Consider the following 21,459-nt stretch of genomic DNA (forward strand, 5'->3'; position numbering starts at 1 on the left):
TTGAACCAACGGGTTCCTATGATCATCTCTTTGTAAGCGGGTTCTAAAATCTTAAGACTAGCATCATACCAGCACTTTGGGAGAGGGGATGGTTGGGGTGGGAAGACACATGAAAAGGGACGAGAAAAATGAGACCTCGGGGAAAATACTGCAGCACTAAGTCCTCGGGCTTCACTGCAGACAACTGGTTTCTCCTCCGCCCTTTAGCTTAAAATGGGATGGTGTGGCAAATCTGATGCAGCACAAGGGCTTTAGAGGTTTACCTTGACTCGTGATTTTACAAAACAAATAAATGGAGTAAAATGATTTGCTTCAAATGTAGGCAGAAACGAGAAATGGAAAAAGGAAACCATGAAACAGCTCCAATGGCGCAGTGAAGCTATGACAGGTCGACGCTTTTCACCGGGAAAGCTCAAGATGGCCGGGTGAGGAGCCGAAGGACGCTGCCAAACAGCTCCGCTCGCCCGGGGCCTATCCAGGGGAAGTCAGGGGACGCGCCACGCCCCCTCACGTCATCGACTTACGTAATCCCGCTCCCCGCAAACGTGCCGCAGAGCGCCAGCCCCGCTCTAAAAGCGGGGCGGTCAGCGCCGCACGTAAAGCATGCTGGGAGTAGCTCTCTAGCCTCCCGGCAGTCCCTGCGACGGGCGTACGTAAGGAGCAGGCTGGCGACGGCCGTTCTCCGTAAGATGGCGGACCGGCGGCGGCAGCGCGCTTCGCAGGATACCGAAGACGAAGAGTCTGGTGCTTCCGGCTCAGACAGCGGAGGTTCCCCGGCACGGGGCGGCGGGAGCTGCAGCGGTAGCGCTGGAGGCGGCGGCAGCGGTTCGCTGCCTTCCCAGCGCGGAGGCCGAGCCGGGGCCCTTCATCTGCGGCGGGTAGAGAGCGGGGGTGCCAAGAGCGCTGAGGAGTCGGAGTGTGTGAGTGCGCACGGCGGGGCGGGTCGGGGCAGGTGGCGTCCCGGCCTGGGGGCGGGGTGTAGGTGGTGATGGGAGGCTGGGAGTTGGTGGTAGGTGCTGGGGCACATAGTGTCGGGATAGAGGACAGCTAGCTGAGTGCGGTTTGCAGCCGGAGCCCTAAGGGAGGGGCGGGGCGGGGCGGGGGTTGGGGATTTCTGCGGGGGGCGGGGCAGAGCGCTGCAGATGGACAGCAAATGTTGATTCAGAAATTGGGTCTGGAAGCAAAGAGACCGGCCCTCCTTCGGATGCTACTTGTTGAAGATGTGCAAGACCTCATCCCCCTTTTCAACCATTTTGCGTTGAGTCGTCGTCTCTCCGCCCTCTGGAAATCACAGAACTAACCCATGACTTCTTTCTTGTAGGAGAGTGAAGATGGCATCGAAGGCGATGGTGAGTAACACGAGTTTTGTGCCCCAAAACTCAGGTCACCTTTTTCCAGCAATTGAGATCCTCTTACGGATTTGGGGGAGTTTGACACAGAGTGGCTCTTTGTAGCGTAGTGCTTGAGAGCGTACGTTTTAGCAGTGTGATCTCGGGCAAGTCACTCTTTGAGCCTGTTTCCTATCTGGAATTGGGAACTATAATTTTATCTATCTCATGGGTTGATGTCAGAATTAAATGAGATTTTTAGCCTGAACCACAGCAAGCAGTGAAGAAATATAATTTCTGCTGCATTTTTCTTTACATATTTCTGTTTTGTTTCAGCTGTTCTCTCAGATTATGAAAGTGCAGAAGACTCAGAAGTGAGTATGATAGGTTTTTTTTCCTTTGGTGTAGGTTGGAAAATGTATTTTGAAAACATGTATGCCCCTGTGATTTAAAAGTACTGTGACCTTCTTGTTACTTTTTTGTGCACTGTTCATTTATGCTTTTGAAAAACTGTTAACAAAGTTCTTGTTCAGTAAGAGTGAAGGAAACTTGGTACAAGCCTCTTTAGGCCACACGTATTACATTGTTGTTGGCTTTTCACACATTATCTGAAGGAGATAAAGTTCTAAATAAAAAAATGAGAACATTGTGAAGCCTTTCACAGGACATTTGACAGTTCGTTTTATGTTGCCTAGGTTGTGAAGCCAGCCAGTTGGGTTTTTTTGGTTTGTTTTCTTTTTTTAAGTGAAAGGGCAGGATTCAGAGTGGTTTTTGTCAGAAACATCCTTCAGTTCATAGATGGGGCTTAAGTTTCCGTAAGCCAAAGCTTTTGTGAGTTTACTTGTTTTGATTGGATAAACTACTAGAGATGCCATCAGAATGGCTGTTTCCTAGGGTTGTTGAACAGAATCCTGAGTTCTGGATTGGGTCTTGGGGTTATGTACAAGAGGAACTGGATCAAAAGTTCATTCTATAAATTTTAAAGAACTGTCACTACATATTAGGCTTTCCATTAAGCCCTGGTGATGCAACAGGGAACACTAACAAAATTCCTAAATTTAGGGTTCCTAAATTTAGAAATTTTAAGACTGTAAGGAAATGAGACAAACATTCAGGAAGTGATAGGAATTGGTGACAACTGTTGGAGGATAGGATTAAATAGGGTGCTAATGGCTGGATGCTGAATACATCTTAGGCACTCAGGAAAGAATAAATTGGACTTAGCCAGGCAAACCATGTTCTAGGCAGAGGAAACAATGGGTGCGAAAGCCCGGAGACATGAGAGAAGATTGAGAACTTGAAAGTATGACTGGAACATTGTTGGGACAGGATGGATACCAGAAATAAAGGCAAATTAGAGAGCAGGGGCCAGGTCACGAAGAGGCTTACTTGCTCTGTTCATTAAGTACGTGTTCCGTGCCAGGAGCTGTCCTAGGCACTGGAATAAAAGACAGGCGTGGTTCTACCCTCGTGGAATTGACATTTTTGGTCAGCAGAGGAAAACAGCTGAGTAATTATAATAATGTTTGGTAAGTGCCATGATCCCGTTTGGAAACAGGATGCTTTGGGAGCACAGAGCAGGAGCAACTAACTGGGGTTAGGGTTTTTGGAAACGCTTAGAGAGTCTAGGGTATTAAAATAGAGTCCTGGAGGATGAGTAGGAGACAGCCAGGCATAGTTTTCTAAGTAGAGGGCACACTGTCTGGGAAGCTCTAGAAGGAATGGACTGCATGATGAATTGGAGAGTGTGGAGTTTAGTATGACTGGATGGGAAGTGATGAGTTCGAGTCCAAATCTGAAAGTAACTTATAAGTAGGACAGGTTAAAAAGTATTTGAATTTTATCCCAAGGAAGTGAAAAAATATGACGGGGTTTTAAGCAAGAGTGTGATATGATTAGACTTAACTTTTAAAGCAGTTTTTCTCAGATCTAAGGAACCCATGCGTGAGAAAATTCAGTTGGCCAGTCCTCCTGAAACAGAATCTTCAGAGGGAAGGAAGACTGAGACACGTGTTAACAAGGTTCTAGGTTGATGCTTATGCACAGTAAAATTTGCGAATTTTTATAATAATAATTTTATCTGCAGTGGGGAGAGTTGATTTGAGGGCAGCAAGATTGGAGACAAATGCTAGTTAAGAAGCTATTGTGGAAGTCTAGGCCAGCAGTAAGTTTGGCATGGAGTAGAATGGTGGCAGTGAAAATAGAAGTGGACAGAACTGAAAGTTATTTAGGTTTCGGAATTGACAGAATGTGATGACTTTTATTTTCTCTGAAGTCAGTGAAGTTGTCTGCAAAGAGTAAAAGGGAGATGAGAGGTTTTGGGGCAGGGAATGTTTGGAGTAGTCAATAGAGAATAGAAACATTGGAAAGACTACCATGCAGTTTGGAGTGTTCAGTGAGTTGTGATTGAATTTATAGCAGCTTAACATTGTGTATATACAGGAGTTTGGATGTTATCCTAATAGCGAGGAAAGAAAGGCTTCTGAAGGCTTAAGTGTGGTGGATGAATTGTGGATGAGGCAAGACTGGAGGCAGGGAGAGCTGTTCAGAGGTTGTTAGGATAGTCCAAGGAACATGAAGGGACATGGCAGTGGGACTGGCAAGATGTAGACCGATTTGAGAGATTTAGGTGGTACTAACAGAACTTCTCGATTGATTGAACGTGAAGCCTACACTAAGGAGTCAAAGGCATGCCCAGGTTGGTGAAGGGTGTTATTCACTAAGAATGGGACCACAGGAGGAGAAGGTTTCAGGAAGGACAGTAGTGGGTTAAATTTTGGATGTTTTGAGATTGAGGAACCTGTGCTAGCTCCCAGCCAAAAGTGGCTATTTAAATTTAAATTAATTAAAGCTAAGTTAAAACTGAGTTTCTCAGTTGGAATAGCTACATTTTACATACTCAGTACCACATATGGCTAGTGGCTGCTGTGTTGGACAGCACAGATAAAAACACTATGGGATTGTGCTGGTCTAGATTAGAGAAAAAGATTTGCTATCCTGATTTTCATAGTAATCTGTTATTTGCTTGCATTTCTTCTTGGTTACTAGCTGTGTATACTTAGACACTACAGTTCAGTCTTGCCTATTTCTTAAAATTTGATATATCTCTTAGCCTACAGGTTAGTTTTTCATCCTTTTTCTTACAATTTATCTGTTGAAAATATTTTGATGGTTGCTCACTCAATTCAATGCATTCCCTCTGTCCTTTGTATGTCCTGCAAATTGGTGTTTTCAGATTCATGGAAAGACAGTGTGAACCAAAGATTTTATCTTGAGCCAAACTGATGATCACCTAATTTTCTTTCCCTTACAAGTCACTTGCTGTTTTTAGGTATACTCAGGATATTTTCTTTAAGGTCCGGTAATTCTATTAGCATTTGTCTTGGTGTTGGTCATTGTAGGTCAGTGTTCATAGATAGATGTGCTCCACGGCATATATCATAGAATTCCTAAATATTCTTTGTCTTCAGTATTTAACCCTTCCTTTGTAATACTTTTTATCTTTTTCTTTATTCCATTTTTATTTTTTTTTTAATTGGGGAATATTGGGGAACAATGTGTTTCTACAGGGCTCATCAGCTCCAAGTCATTGTCCTTCAATCTAGTTGTGGAGGGCGCGGCTCAGCTCCAAATCCAGTCGTTGTCCTTCAGTCTTAGTTGCAGGGGGCGTAGCCCACCATCCCATGCGGGGAATTGAACCCGCAACCTTGTTGTTGAGAGCTCGTGCTCTAACCAGCTGAGCCATCCTGCCGCCCCTCCAGCAGCTCAGCGGCAGCTTGTTGCCTTCAATCTAGTTGTGGAGGGCGCAGCTCACTGGCCCATGTGGGAATCGAACTGGCAACCCTGTTGTTCAGAGCTCGCACTCTAACCAGCTGAGCCATCTGGCTGCCCCCATTTCTTTTTGATTTTTAATTTTTTTTTATTGGGGAATATTGGGGAACAGTGTGTTTTTCCAGGACCTATCAACTCCAACTCAAGTCATTGTTTTCAATCTAGTTGTGGAGGGCGCAGCTCCCTACCCATGTGGGAATTGAACCGGCAACCTGGTTATTATGAGCACTGTGCTCTAGCCAACTGACCACCCCTCTTTTTCACCCCTCTTTTTGATTTTTAAATACTTTCCACTTTTTATTCTCTTCTGGCATTACTGTTGTATTCATTTTTGTGTTCTTTCTAGTTTATACTATTTTTGAAATGATTTTTTCTTTAATTTCCAACACCTTCCTGAGTTCTTTCATTTTATTTTTGAGTTTTTCTAATTTTCACTGATGTTCTTTCATGCCTCACATAATTTTCTTAATGTCTTTTTAGCTCATTTGGAAATAAAAATTACAGTCTTGATTTGATGTACGCATCTTGTTTTTTGTTTGTTTTTTTTTAATTGGGGAAAGGGAACAGGACTTTATTGGGGAACAGTGTGTACTTCCAGGACTTTTTCCAAGTCAAGTTGTCCTTTCAGTCTTAGTTGTGGAGGGCGCAGCTCAGCTCCAGGTTCATTTGCCGTTGTTAGTTGCAGCGGGCACAGCCCACCACCATCCCTTGCGGGAGTCGAACCGGCAACCTTGTAGGTGAGAGGATGCGCTCCAACCAACTGAGCCATCCGGGAGCTCAGCGGCAGCTCAGCTCAAGGTGCCGTGTTCAATCTTAGTTGCAGGGGGCGGAGCCCACTATCCATCCCTTGCTGGAGTTGAGGAATTGAACTGGCATCCTTGTGGTTGAGAGCCCACTGGCCCATGTGGGAATTGAACCGGCAGCCTTCAGCGTTAGGAGCATGGAGCTCCAACTGCCTGAGCCACTGGGCCGGCCCTATATGCATGTCTTTTTGGCACGCTTCCATTGTCTGTAGAAATACTATTCTACTTTTTTTTTTCCTTACAATACGTTTATATGGTATTTGACCTCTGTATTTTTCTGTAAAATTAGTTTTCCTAATCTTTTAGAAGTAACTCAGAATGGCTTATTCTAACTTCATAGAGCTCTCTCTTCTGTTGTTTTCCAGTAATGTTAAGAATATATAGTGGCTTGCTTTCTGAGATTTCCTGCTTTTGTTCCCCTCCCTAACTTGTTTTGTACCTTCTCTTTCCTTCATTCCTTTTATCCCTCTTCCTCTCAACAGTTTCTCTTCGGTGTGGGACCCTATCCTAGAAAGGATCCTTGGTAGTCAGGTCAGTTTTCAATATTTCAGAGGGGTTAGACTAGCCCCATTCAGACCTTCTTATTGCAGGATCTTCATGCTGTAAGAGACAGTAAACTCCCTCCTAGTTTCAGCTGTTCTCAGTTTTGCTTTTTGTTGACTCCCTGTTGATTGTTTCAGGGTTCTCCTGTTCTCAGATCCATTTACTTCTCTCTGCTTTCTGTCCCTGACACAATCAGATGCAGGTCTTATGGCTGTTGGTGCTTTGTTCTTACGTGCTTATATTTTGGGGTCTTAGGGATACCTTATGACGTAGTTTTGTAAATGTTGTCAGAAGGGTTTTGATTTTGCTGTCTAAAAGCTCCCATTTCATGTGGAGATTTGAAGACGTCAAAAACTATGCTACTACCCTTTTCCCAGAATCTTTCAAGAAAAATTTTTTAAAGAAACTTGACTATGTGAAGGGGAGGCTAGAGAGATGGTAGCTGGAAAGAAGCCTATGAGGTTAAGAGAAGGTTTGGTGGTTATTTTTTAAAGTTGGCCAATAAAGATTGAAGGAATGAGTAGAAAGGGAAAGAAACGGGAGGGAGTAATAATGCATGTACTGGTGTTCTTGACTGAATATGGGAGAAGTAGGAACCAGACAAGGGAAACATCTCCCGTTGTAATGACAGAGAGGTGGGAAGGAAAGGTATGGGGCGGGGGGAAGAAGCTGGTGTTCCCTTTTTTGTGAAATAGAAGGAAAGACTTGGAGAAGGAAGTGGGTGGAGGAGCGAGGTAGGAGTGGTAAGACTAAAGGAGGTTTGAGTAGCTGAGGTTGGAGGTGGCACTGATATGTGAAGTTATCTTAACTCTTTCAGTGGTGGCCAGTAGTCTGCTGATAGGCCTAGAGAGGGGAGCCATTTGAGTTGATCCAGTCTTGGGCACATGGGAGAGGTAAGAGAACGGAGAGTGCTATTAGTGATTGAAATGAATGGATTCAGAGAGGGAAGTGAATGTGGGAAAGGACCAAGAGGGAGAAGGTGGGGAGGTCAAGGGAGTTGATATCTTAAAGTTGCAGATGAAAGGGTAAGGGAAAAACTCTGTAGGAACAGGAATAATAGGCAGGGTTTTTTTAAAACCTTTATTGACATTTATGTGCCGTACAATTTATCCCTTTAAAGCGTACAATTCTGTGGTTTTTAGTATATTCACGAATATATGCGGCCCTCACCACAGTTTCAGAGCATTTTCATCACCTCAGAAAGAAACCCTGTACCCTTTAGTTACCAGCCTCCGCCCCAGTTCCTCCATCCTCATCCCTCCCAGCCCCAAGCAGCCACACATCTACTTTCTGTGTCTAGAGATTTCCCTGTTCTGGCCTTTCATATGAATGGAATCATGTAATACGTGGACTCTTGTGACTGGCTTCTTTAACGTAGCAGTTTTCCGAGTTGAAGTATATATCTGTACTTCATTCCTTTTTATGGCCGAATGATACTCCATTGTATGGATGTGCCCCATTTTGTTCATTTATTCATCTATTATAGACATTTGGATTGTTTCTGTTTTTTTGTTATTACGAATAATGCTGCTATAACATTAGAGTAGATAAGAGAGGTGGGAGAAAGCAAGGCAAGGATTGGATTATAGGATAGTTAACAAGATTATGTGCTCTCCTGAGTGTGGCTTATTTCAAAGTTGTGTTAACCTAGATGCACAGAAGCAACAAACAGGGCTTAATTAAGGCAAAGATAAACCTTTTACTAAAGAAGTTATATGCCTGAGGTGTGACTACCCACCATGACCTGCCCAGTTAGGAATTTATGATTAGATCACCCTGTGAGGTTACTTTCCATAGAACCCCTTTTTTCATCCACACAGGTAAGAGTGGTCTGAAGTGTGGCCATGGAAACGGATGACTGAAGTAGAGGTGAAGACTGAACTCATTGCTGAAGTCTTCAAGGCATTGACAGGGTGGGCCCAGGCGGAGGCATAGAGGGATAGCCAGGTAATAGGAGCCCACAGGAGCAGGTTAAAACAAGGCTGGATCTGGAAGAGGTGTTAGATCTGGAAGAGACATTGAGAAACGAGGAAGACACCATCTCCACCCCTTCCTCGGGGATATGTGGGAAGTGGAAGAATGAGCTAAATCCTCTGTAGTGAGAATTCTGCCAGGGAAGGAGTCGAGCTGAGAAGAGTGTTCACTGAAATGGTGGAACTAGCAGTAAGGAGTTTGATGTCAGCCCTTAGCCAAAGCAGCATGTTCCTAGAGTAGCACTTTGGCTTTAGTTAGACCAGACTTTGACTCTAATTTGGAATCTCCTCAGCACTGTACTATTTGTATTTTTCTGTCCTGCCCTGGATACAAAATTAGTTTCTCATTTGTAATTATGAGTTGCCTCATTTGATATTCCACCACAGACCACAGGAGATAAGAGCATAAAACAAAGTTCCCTCATTCATCATGTTGATATTAGTTTAAGATGTTTGAATTCATTCAGTGTATGTGTGTGGAGGGGTGGGTTGTAATGAATTAAGGTCACACACACATACCAAGCAAGATTCTTGCAATTTCTGCTTCAGAACCTGCAAGGAATTACAGGATCAAGGAAAGAACTGAATAATTACCACCCACTTATCCCCGTCTAAAGAGGAGGGAAAACTGATACCAGTATCACCTTTCTGGGAATCCTAACCCAAAGCACTTATAGGCCAAAATACCCAGGTGATGAAAAGGGAAGAATGGGGAAGGGAAATTATAATAATCAGCTTGTGTGGACCAATCAGACTGACTCAACTGTATTTGAAGAAAAGGCAGAAACTTAGAGCTTGAGATCTTCTTGCTTCATCGGGAATCTTACAATGAGTCTCTGATAAGATTTCTGAGGCTGGTCTAAGTCTGGAGTTGTACAAGGGTACATGGTTCAGGTCAAGTGCCAGACCCAGGAGGAGAATAAGAGACCAGTTATACATGTGTCTACCAGGTGGCAAAGATGTACTGGTACCCTGCCATGTTCACTCTGCAGTGGGGACTAGACCACATTCCCTCGAACCCATTTGTTTGTGTTCTCACAGGTCTAAAGCATCCTCCCTAGGCTAACCTTAGGTCCTTGTCCTGGGGGGACAGGAAATGAGAGTAACTCTAGTCTAAAGCCATTCCCCCTTAGTGTGAGCCTGAGCTGCTCCTGTTCCTTGCCTAGAACTAGCCACACCTAACCCTTCCTAGTGGCCTCTATTTAGAGAATGGATTAAGGACGCTCCTTTGAATGGACAGAAATGCTTTCTTTGTCACAAGCAGGATTATCTAATCTTGATGTGACAAGAAAGGGAAAAAGATGGTGGGGAGGAGAGAGAGCACTTAGGCTTTCATGTTTTTTTCATTTCTAAGGTGCAATTTCTAAGCTGTTCTCTAAGGTTTCCCAAGTTAAAATTTTATAATTATATAATTCTGGATAGAGTTGTTGGCTAAGGGGATCTCATGCTGCAGAAAATTGGGTACTCATATCATAAACATAAAAATGTAAGCCACTATTTTCCAGCTTGAGGATAATGGTGTCTTGTTAAATGATGAGGTTATATAAGGGGCTTGCAAATCCACCTGCTCAGCTCTCATTATCTATAGACTAAATATATCTCTCTCACCTTTACATACTACTATTTTGAATATATAAATTAATAAAACAAATTTATTTGAAAGTATTATTGAAAATTATCCTGTTTTCTCAGTCAGTGGATACACTACTGAGCTGCTACCTCATGGAGATCCATTAAATTTCTATATCCTAAAAAGGGGTCCATGTAATCTAAAAGGTTGGGAGTATGCTCTAAGCTATTTTAAGATGAGAGAATTCACAACTTGAGTATAGTTATGAGACACTGCATGTGTAAAAGACAATTCATGGAGAGAGAAATTAACAAAGACGAAGCTCCTTCTGTGTGCGAGGCATTTTAAAGCCTCCCATCTATGTTCCCTAGGCTGTTTCTCCCGAGGCTGCCACTGTTAACAGTCGCTTGCATATCTTCCTAGAAAGCTTATATGGATCAATATTAGCATGTGTATATGTGGACATATAGGTTATCTTTTTGGGTATATTTTTATGTGATTTTATTTTTACAGTGTCCCTATCCTCTAGAAATTCTAGTAAGAATATTGACATGCTTGCTTTTAATTCTTAATTTTGTTAGAAAATGTTTTCTAAAGAATGGAAAATAAAAATATGCACCTTTTAGATCCTATTTCCACAGCTGACAGGAAAACTTTTTTCAGGGTGAAGAAGGGGAATACAGTGAAGAGGAAAACTCCAAAGTGGAGTTGAAATCAGAAGCCAATGATGCTGTTAATTCGTCAGCAAAAGAAGAAAAGGGAGAAGAAAAGCCTGAGAGCAAAGGCACTGTGACAGGAGAGAGGCAGAGCGGGGATGGACAGGTCAGTACCTCCCAAAGGCCTCCATTTGGGGGCTGAAAGAGGGTCTGTCAGCTGCGGAGGGAGTACGAGGCCTTTGTCTGTCCTCCAGGAGAGCACAGAGCCTGTGGAGAACAAAGCGGGTAAAAAGGGCCCCAAGCATTTGGATGATGATGAAGATCGGAAGAACCCCGCATATATCCCTCGGAAAGGGCTCTTCTTTGAGCATGACCTTCGAGGGCAAACTCAGGAGGAGGAAGTCAGGTAACGGCCACTTGCTGCTGTTTAGTACATACTTAGCGTTTGCCCTACCCTCAGCACTTTGCAAAGTGCTTTACCTGTATTATTTCACTTACTCCTCACAACACTTTAAGGTAAGTATTATTATTTCTCTTACACAAATGAGGAAAGTGAGTATTAGAATATTGGATAAGTCTTGATGGAGCAGCTGGGACCCAGACCCACACTTCCACTGCCTGCCTTAATCTGGTCTCTGGAACATGAAGTACTGGTATAGGCTGCCTTATTGGAGAGAGGTTTCCAAGGTGCTGCGTACTTGGAAGTGAAATCTTGCCTCACTTCTATTCCTGTTGCAGTTGAGCCTGGCAGGCCCCGAGGGCCTGTGATCCACTCTTGCTTTTGGGAGGCCCACTTTGTAGAATCTGTCTGGGGAGATGGGGAGACTACACGAAGCTCCTGTTTCCCTGCTCAACCCTGTTTGTTTCATTAACATCTTTAGTTAGACACTTTCCCCTGGTTTTATCAGACCCAAGGGGCGTCAGCGAAAACTCTGGAAAGATGAGGGTCGCTGGGAGCATGACAAGTTCCGGGAAGATGAACAGGCTCCAAAGTCCCGACAGGAACTCATTGCTCTTTACGGCTATGACATCCGTTCAGCTCACAATCCTGATGACATCAAACCCCGAAGAATCCGGAAACCCAGGTGAGGAAATTTTGGAGCCTAGACTATTGGTATTGTAGAAAGAACTCTGCTTTTTAAAATGCCATCTTAGCCCATAATTGAATGGGTGAGGAATGTGGGAAGTCTCCCTGTTCCTTAGTTTATATCTCTCATGGTCCCTTTTGTTATTTCTTAAGTCTTTCTCCATTCCATTTATTCAGGTTTGGGAGTCCTCCACAAAAAGATCCAAGCTGGATTGGTGAGCGGTCAATCAAGTCCCATCGCCACCAGGGTCCTGGGGGCACCCTACCGCCAAGGACATTTATCAATAGGAATGCTGCAGGAACTGGCCGCATGTCTGCTCCCAGGAATTACTCGCGATCTGGGGGCTTCAAGGAAGGTCGTGCTGGTTTTAGGCCTGTGGACGCTGGTGGGCAGCATGGTGGCCGTTCTGGTGAGACTGTTAAACATGAGACTAGTTACCGGTCACGACGCCTAGAACAGACTCCTGTGAGGGATCCATCTCCAGAAGCAGATGCTCAAGTGCTTGGCAGTCCTGAGAAGGAAGAGGCGGCCTCAGAGATACCAGCTCCTGTTCCTGACACTACGCCACCAGCCCCTGACAGGCCTATTGAGAAGAAATCCTATTCCCGGGTGAGAAGAACCAGAATCAAAGCTGGAGATGCAGTGAAGGTTGCAGAGGAGGTGCCCCCTGCACCCGAAGGGCTGACCCCAGCACCTCCAGTTCCAGAAACTGCTCCTCCTCCACCTGCTAAGACTGGGAACTGGGAGACTCCAGTGGATTCTACTACAGGTGGACTTGAGCAGGATGTGGCACAACTAAATATAACAGAACAGAATTGGAGTCCAGGGCAGCCTTCATTTCTGCAACCACGTGAACTTCGGGGTAGGTACCTTAGGGTTAGTAACTAGGTTTTTTTCTTTGCATCGTTGGGTTTAGGTGCAATGGACTTACATCTCTCAGGGATGTGGTGTGTGACAAATATCTGTGTTGTCATTAACTACAAGAAGCAGATAGATTCCTATGTGTACTCATCCAAGGATCTCAGCAGTTTTATGTGTTACCCAAGACTACCCCACTACTTTGCCTTCTATTAACTGATCAATCATCAATAATGAGCTCCTGAGTTCAGAAAGCAGTGTTGTTATTTAAGCTAACGGTTAAAATTTGAAGGCAGAAGCCTATTCATTTGAATTTGGATGAGTGTCTTCTCATCTCTTTGAAAGGGAAGCCTCTCTGATTTCCTTAATCTTCTAGAACCAGGGTGCCCATAGACCTTTCCATAATGATGGTGCTTTTGAATACTTGCAGCGTGGCCAGAGTGATTAAGGAACTGAACTTTTCATTTTAATTAATTGAAATTTCAATAGTCATATGTGGCTAGCAAGTACATTAGACAGCCTAGTTCTAGAGACTAGGACCTATCTAGATGTCACCTCTTTTGTCCGTCCTTCTTTGTCTTCCTCCAACCAGATCGATCAGAGGATCTCTTTCCTTCGTTTCTGAAACATAATTTGAACAAAGATTGGAAATCCTCATACAGACTGGGAGTTTCAGCATCTTTCTCTGGTGCACATGGTTTTTGAACACCAAAACCAAAGTAGCCTAAACTGGAATCTGGAGTTGATCTTTGGATAGAGGAGTACACCGTCCTACCAGTCTTGTTACCATTGGAAGACAGTCCCTAGGATGTAGTCCTTTTTTTTGTCCTGAGCCATTTTCACCCAGAGGGGAATCTCTTCCCAAACTTCCAGCTCAGACCCTGTGGCCAGAAATAACCAGGGAGATTTACAGAACATCCCTCCCCTGTCTACTTGTTTCTCAGAAACGTTTGGGCTAAGATTTTTTACTATGAGCTACTTGTAACCTCCCAGTGGTTCTGTACAGGGAAGTATTTGGTGGAGAAAATTTGAATTTGTATTTTCTCACTGAAGTAATCTTTTTTCATGTTCAAAAGCTTTATTGCTATATTAAAATGGTGGGCAGTGGGGGCAAATTTCCAAATGCTGGTGTTGACAGGAAACAGATGTTTTAAAAGGAATTTTTTTGGTTTAAAAGCAGAAAGCCATTCACGTTGGGTTCTTCACCCTGTCATTTTCTTGATGGTATCTTTGAGTCCCACTCATATCTGTCTGCTCTGCAGCAGTGATTTTTTTTTTTTTTTTTGGTATATTACAGGTATTCACAACCATATACACATGGGAGCAGGACCTCCACCTCAGTTTAACCGGATGGAAGAAATGGTACAGAAGGGGAAGAAGGGTAGATGGAGGATGGGGAGGGGGCTGGATGTAATAGCTTGTTCATTGTTTCAACCAAGATAAGGTCTTGAAGTCAGTTTTTCCATTGATTGACCCATGACTCTTTTAATTTGGATCTCTACAAATGTAGAGTGAGGGTTTAGGTTCAAATCTTGATTTTTTTCAATTCGTTTTGCAAATGTTTTGTATAAACACTTGCCATATACAAAGTGTTTTGCAGCTAAAGGAGGATGGAACTTGACATGAGAGTCAGTTTCTGGAAGTCTTGCTCAGCCCTCTTTCTTTATTTCAGGGTGTCCAGGGTGGGCGAGCCAAACGCTATTCATCTCAGCGGCAAAGACCTGTGCCCGAGCCGCCTGCCCCTCCTGTGCATATCAGTATCATGGAAGGACATTACTATGATCCGCGTGAGTTTTTTCTTACTGTCGGGGTACTTTTTTTGGCAGGGTGAAGTGATCTAAGGAGACCAGCCTCCTGCCTCCTGCATTTCCTTTCTGATCTCTCAGTGGTTATCATGGGTTGCTGTTCTCGTCACATGAAAAATTGAGAACATCTTTTAAAGGGTTTGGGGGACAAGGAGACTTGTCCATGTGATATGAAGAGTGGAAGAGTGAGGGTTTATGAGAGTCCCAATGTGATATCTTACAGTGCAGTTCCAGGGACCAATCTATACCCATGGTGACAGCCCTGCCCCACTGCCTCCTCAGGGCATGATTGTGCAGCCAGAAATGCACCTTCCCCACCCAGGTAAGCATTACACCTTTGCTTGTATGCTTCCAGCGCATGAGGAGGTGTGTTGGGGGCTTACAAAGCCCGTTCTTCTGAGCTCTGTGCTGCTTCCCTCTGAGGCTGGCCACTCTGGCTGCTTGGGCAACAAACTCCTCTTGGGTCCATCCCAAGGACTGCCATCCTGAACCTGTTTATGCTGAGCAGGCCAGCCAGGCCACCCCGTGGATATGGTGTTCGCTTCTGTTTCAGTTTCTGTTTTCTTCTCCTGTCCAGGTTTACATCCCCATCAGACACCAGCACCTCTGCCCAACCCCGGCCTCTACCCCCCGCCCGTGTCCATGTCTCCAGGACAGCCACCGCCTCAGCAGTTGCTTGCTCCTACTTACTTCTCTGCTCCAGGCGTCGTGAACTTTGGTAATCCCAGTTATCCTTATGCTCCAGGGGCACTGCCTCCCCCACCACCGCCTCATCTGTATCCCAATACGCAGGTGAGATGGCTGGTGAGCAGATTTTTCTAGACACATCCTTTAAATCAGACAGAACATGGTATGGGGAGAATGTTCAAGACATTTGAGAAAACATTTTATTTCAGTGCCACTGATTTGCATGTGGTGCCAGGACGCCTCTTGGTGGTCAAAAGCTGGAAATGCAGCTTATGTAATGCCCATCATCTGTTTATTCCTTTTCATTTCTTTAATGGTATTTCATTCAAGTGTTTTAGTTCATCTTAGGTGGCCATTTATTCAGCTGCATAAAGAAACTATTCTACTTACCAGCCCTACGCCTCCCTGTAGTGCTTAACTCCCAGCAGGTTGACACCATGTGGTATCTGGAGTGTCACTACTGAGCTCAGCCTCTTCCATTTGGCAGCTGATGATGGGAATTAGAGAACGCTGGGCAGTATTTTGAAGAAGTAGGAACCAGAGCATAATTAGGACATACTAAGGCTGAAGTTAATCATTTTATTTTAAAGGGGGGCAGCTTAGAGAATTAAAAATTATAAATTCCCCAACACTCTTATTTTTGTGCCTGAATAAAAAATGTATTCTGCTCGTTATAATTTCGATTAATTCCTAACTTTTTTTTCTGGCTTATTGGGGTGTCCAGGCCCCATCGCAGGTATATGGAGGAGTGACTTACTATAACCCCGCCCAGCAGCAAGTGCAGCCAAAGCCCTCCCCACCCCGGAGGACTCCCCAGCCAGTCACCATCAAGCCCCCACCACCTGAGGTATGAGAGCTTCTTTCCATGCATAGGGCACCGCCTACGTCAGTGAGCTTGCCTTTTTTCCATAAGATTTTCCTCCTTTTCTGGATGTGTTTCTATGGAAAACAGTCTTAAAAATTTTTTAATGACCTGGTAACAAATTCCAACTTTATTATTTCAGGTTGTAAGCAGGGGTTCCAGTTAAATCTAACATGATATAAAAGTAAGTGCACAACTTACTATGACTCTTACAACATTCTTAAAACTAATGCTCATGCTTACTTGCTTATCAAACCATCGCCTAATTAATGCTTTAAGTTGTAATCATGGGTTATCTTTGGGGGAGGCTTAAAGAAGTCCCAAAAATTTGCCGGTTTCTTTGTATCATGAATGCATTGATCAGGGTTGAAGTAGAAACTGTTGTTAACTTGGCAGAATTTCACTTGGGAAGCTGCATTTTTTTATTAAGGAAAGAGGAAATCTAAAATTGAGGTGTTAGAGCAGAGCCAATTCTAAAGGTCATGAAGGAGAAACACCATGGGGGTTTTGTTTTGTTTTTTTTAGGGACATTGTTTTCAAACATTATTTAGAATGTGGCTTTTTGAAAACAGCATGTAAATACCCAGAAGGTCCACTAACACTTTGGTGGTTCTTCCCTTTTCTCCACCCCAGTCAGAACAGAAGAGATGAGAAACCAGGGAAGAAGAGAGCTACAACTGGCTGTCTACTACCAGGAACGCTTCAAAGGTAGAGGGTGGCTCCTGCCAGCAAGCAGCTGAATGAAGAGGACCCCTGTGTTCCTCTGAGGACAGGCTCTGTTAGACAAAGGGACAAACACGTGGACTTCTCCTCATCTCCACTCTTTGAATTGGCTGTGCTCAGAGAAGCAGAGATATAGACAGCCCAAGCTTCTGAGTCGACATCTAGAAGCCCAGGTCTTTGGCTTTTCTTCACTTTCTCTTTGGAAATACAAGTGTCTTCAGCTCCCAGGGAAGGAGGCTCCTTCCTATTTGTTTTGTTTTCTAAGGTGTTTGTTTTTAAAGCCTGGCTTGCCATTCGTAAATTAACGTTCTTTTCATCTCAATCAGTATCTCCCTTCCCCCTCTCCTTTACTCCCTCCCCCGCTCCTTTTAAATCAGCAAGTTCATTTTTCTGGTTTGCTAGCTCCTTTGGTTCACTTTTTGTTCTTTCCTGCACAGCTACTCTTTTCCCACCAAGTCTGCAAAGAGTTGGCCTTTCATTTTTGGTTGGCTTTTGTTATTATATACTTGGATTCTCTTAACTCCTCTAACTCGATGGAAATAGCTGTCTGCACCGAGTGTCCCACTGTGGAGGAAAGCTCAAAGTGTGTGGCAGGAACCCTTTTTGATTTCGGTTTTTAGGAGTCTGAGCCTCCATCAGTTCCTGTACACTGATAGGGTTCAGGCCTCTACTGAAGACAGTGTCTCTGCAGTAGGGAAGGATGGCAAACCAGATGTTTTTGTGAGATAAGGAGGTTGCAGTGAGAGCCTTTGCACCTTAGGGATGTGTATTCACACAGTCCTCAGGGCTCAGTCTTTGAGGTAAGTGGAATTAGAGGGCCCTGCCTTTCTTTTCTCCATCCCTCCTATCACAGCCCTTTTCCAGTTGCTGTGGACCAATGCATCTCTGGAGGCAAATAGTATACAGCAAGCAGTCTACCCTGCCCTTCGTAATAGGTCTTCTCCGTGTCTCTCCTGCTATAAGTGTTTAGATGTTACTACCTTATTTTCCTCAAGTTCTACTGTCCTTGCAAATAGAAGATACCGCACCTGGGCTTAAGGCCTAAGGAAGCCAGTCGCTTTGGGGGCAAGGGCTCCCCTCTCCTTTCCTCCCTATCCATGACGCTGAACCACTCCTCTGCTGCCTCTGTGGAAGAGAGTCCTATTGCAGCACTTTTGTCTGCCAGGGGTAACTGTCCCTGTCTTTCTATAGAACCTGAGGGAGAAGGTGACAACTGTGTCCCCAAGTAATGTCACTATTTCTCTTCCTTCTCTTGCGCAGCTGGCCTGACCACTCTGAGTCACAGGTGTGGTGGGGAGGTGGGAGAGGCACTCAAGCTGTAACCCTCAGGAGGAAATAACTAAGAGATTCTTCCAAGGGCAGCTGGTGGTTGTGCCTTTTGTAGGCTGTTCCCTTTGCCTTAAACCTGAATATGTCTCTCCTCAAGCCTGTGGGCAGCATGCCCGGATTCCCAGACCTTAAGACACTGTGACAGTTGTCTCTGTTGGTTTGCTGTGTTTCGTTGCAAGAATTTCTCCATGTGTGTTGTTTTTGTTACAGTTTTAAAGGGTGCATATTTGTGATCAGCATTGTGACTTGAAGATAATAAAATTTAGACTGTAAACTTGGCTTTTTTGCCAGTGTTTTGTATGAGTTTTGATTTTAGAGGGAGGGAGGAGGACTCCTTGATTCCTCAGAGTCACAGGCACAACTTGAGCCAGCTCAGACTTGTGAAATGGAAGCCCAGAGAGGTGAGGAGCCCCTGTGAGCGCCTGTGTCTGTACTCCCATCCACTATCTCCTAGCCACATTGCCACATAGACACCAGGATATCATGCAGTATCTTAGTTTGGAAGTGTCAGGGACAAAAAGTAGTGAGATGCTGCTTACTCAGATGCACATAGTATCCCTGTTGCCTTCTTTTGTGCTAGGCATGGAAGTTTCCCAGGGTGATGTGCCACACGGCAGTACTACTGTGCTAGGTCCTCGCTGAGGGAGGTGCAGGTAGCTAGCTAGCTTCTTGAAAAGTAAAGACTCGTGCTGACATTGAAGTGCCAAGGACCACAGTCTGGGAGAGGCTCTGTCAGTCTTAGTACAGGGAGAGAGGAGGGGCAATTGAAAGACCACCAGCTGCGGCTCGTGCTGTCTGTTACCTCGGCCACTTGATCTCTGACGAGCACGGGGCAGTTTGTAACTTGGAATTGACTATTTCCTCCCGATCCTGGGTGCTGTGGAGACAATCCACAGTTGGGGGGAGCAATTGAATATGCAGCTGACAGCATCTATTCTTGAGTCCCACAAATCCTTGTGCACTGGGGACATGGGCATCATGGCACATCTTAAAATGACAGTTGGGACTCTCCCTATACCCTTTGGTGCTGCTTCTACGGCTGGAGGATTATGACTCTCATGACCCCCATCCCTAATTCCTGTTTAAATCAAGTCAGTTTGCTTCCTTTCTCCCCTCAGGGTGATGGGTATCCAAGGGCCTGATCTGGGGTCATGCAAGGAATGCCACCCACCCTTGGCGATGGGTTACTGGCAGGAGGATTGAGCATGTTCAGATGCTTCCCCCTCACCCCTGCCTCTTGCTTCCTCAGATCCCATTGCTCTCTGTTGCCCTGGTAACTGGCTCAGCAAGAAGAAACTCAAGCTCAGCAAAGGCCCTAGGTTCTCTGCCCTCCCAGCCTGCCTCAGTGGGCAGAAAGAGTGTAAGGGGCAGACAGATCAGCCTTGCCTCATCCCCTTCTAGAATCCATGGGCTGATTTCTCAAAAGTTCTTTGCCTCCATCTCTCCCTCAATTTCAGTTTCTTCCATGATAGAGTGTAGGTGCCCTGCCAGCCCTCCTCCCGCTTGGAGTCAGCACACAGATCAGCTACTTTGTGAGTGATTCAGAACAGCAAAGACTTAATCTCAAAGCTGTCTCCCAGCATCTGCAGCCCCCTTGGATAGGGGTGTCCCTCTAGGGCAGTGACTTTCAACACGGGCTATTGGAATCACTTGGGGATCTTCCAAAAAATACCATAAACCTTGGCCCCATCTCAGACATAGCACTTACTGTTTTGGGGTGTGGCCTGGGCCTCAGTATTTTTGAAAAGTTCCCCTGGATTTCAGTGTGCAGTTGGGGCAAGTACCACCGCTGCTCAAGAAGGACCGTGACTTGATGCTGGCTTTCCTCCCTGATTTAAGGTCTCGAATTAATTTCTGCCTGATACCCCTGAGTAGTTGGAGAGGTTCTGGAGTCCTGCTCCCAAAGCTTCCAGTTTCCAGAAGTCTCTCTGACCCTTTTATTTCCAGCTCCCACACCCTCCACACCCCCCAATTCTTCCCCTTCCTGACAATCCCAAATCCTGCCCAGAGAGAAGGTTACCAAGGCAACCAGCTTAATCTGGTAACTGTGGCATGTGCTGGGAGTGGAGCCCTCCCTCTTCTTATTTGGTTCATAAAATGTCTGGGGAGCTCCAAGCCACTCCAGCCAGTTTCCTCCCCTTAACCTCAGAGATATCGGGGTATCTAATAAAGGGAGCCCAGGAAGCTGGTACTTGGGTCTCTATTTCAGCTTGTTAGTCAAAATTGTGCTCTCCCTTATTTACTGTTCCCTTTCCAAATCCACAAACAGATGGGTGTGCAAGCTTTATTTCTGTGAACGATGCTCTAGCACACAGGACCAGATGTGCACACACTGACACGTGTGGTGGACACCCTGTTCTACCACCACTCCCAGCCGTGAGCATTCCTGTCCCTGCCTGGTCGGTGCACAGTAAACGGGTGGGGTGTTGGCCAAGGAGACTCAACCCATCTGGAACCTGGTGCCACTCCCCACCTTGTTACCTTAATCTTGACGTGCTTACACTGAGCATGTCTCTTTACCCCCCTCCCCTCCTCCTGGGGCAGTGTACCCTTAGGGACCGAGTGCTCCTGGGATGGGCATCAGGAATAAGGATTATTTGAAATGCGAATCTGACATCACTTTCCCCACTCCATGGTTGTGTCAACTCTGGAGGGGCGCTCTGCTTGGTGTCAGTCGGCAGTTCTGGAACTTGTCATCCATCTCCACGGCCCTGCTTCCTGCTGCCAGCTGGGCTTAGGTGCCCTGGTGCTCCTGGTCTCCTCCCCCCACCTACTGTCTCTTCTCCTCACCCCAAATAGACCTGCCACAACCTGCTGCTCCCGCCCGGCTCCTACCTGCCTGCCAGGACCTGCCTCTCACAGGCCAGGCCTGCGCACCATCTATTGTGCCCAACCAGCAAGGGCATATGGGTGCTGCCCCCAGGGCCAATGCCAATCCACCAAGGCCTTCGCAGGCCTTGTTACAAGAAGAGATAAAGACCACATGGTCCTGTGAGTATGGCAAAAGAGCACGCTATGGGGTTGAGAGTGACAGACACCCAATCAGCAATCTGTAGGCCTCATCTGAGTACAGGTAAGTGACTCAAGGTGTGCAGACCGCAGATCTGGTTCCTTGAAATGACCCTAGAAAGTCCCTGTAAGCCCCTGAGCCAGGAATCCCTCTCAGTTGGTATATCACTCCCTTACCTTCGCCCTTAATTTCTGCATCTGCTCTGAACTCTCCACCCAGTCCTACTCAGGCCCTAACTGTTGCTCTCGTGATCAGCCCCAACGCCCAAATTCAAGCCTTGCGCTGCCCAGGGGGTGGGCCCAGCAAGGGCAGGGGCGGGGACTGGGCGGGGACTTGAGGAGGGGGTGCGGTCTCAGTTCTGCCACCTTCCCCCCGTCAGGAGCGCAGCCGCCG

General features: G+C 45.6%; 1 protein-coding gene across 1 annotated transcript; it reads left to right on the forward strand.

Annotated features, from left to right (window-relative positions):
* Positions 1 to 526: 526 nt before the first annotated feature.
* Positions 527 to 18,335, forward strand: CASC3 (CASC3 exon junction complex subunit). The gene is made up of 14 exons (XM_033091238.1): positions 527 to 920; positions 1,322 to 1,349; positions 1,665 to 1,702; positions 10,712 to 10,870; positions 10,959 to 11,110; positions 11,613 to 11,789; positions 11,969 to 12,654; positions 13,948 to 14,012; positions 14,323 to 14,437; positions 14,679 to 14,777; positions 15,033 to 15,247; positions 15,867 to 15,989; positions 16,147 to 16,188; positions 16,638 to 18,335. Exons 1-13 carry the CDS (start codon positions 690 to 692, stop codon positions 16,168 to 16,170), a joined length of 2,112 nt encoding a protein of 703 aa, XP_032947129.1. The 5' UTR covers positions 527 to 689; the 3' UTR covers positions 16,171 to 16,188; positions 16,638 to 18,335.
* Positions 18,336 to 21,459: the final 3,124 nt, after the last annotated feature.

This window comes from Rhinolophus ferrumequinum, chromosome 21 (assembly GCF_004115265.2).
Source record: "Rhinolophus ferrumequinum isolate MPI-CBG mRhiFer1 chromosome 21, mRhiFer1_v1.p, whole genome shotgun sequence".
Lineage (NCBI taxonomy): Eukaryota > Metazoa > Chordata > Mammalia > Chiroptera > Rhinolophidae > Rhinolophus > Rhinolophus ferrumequinum.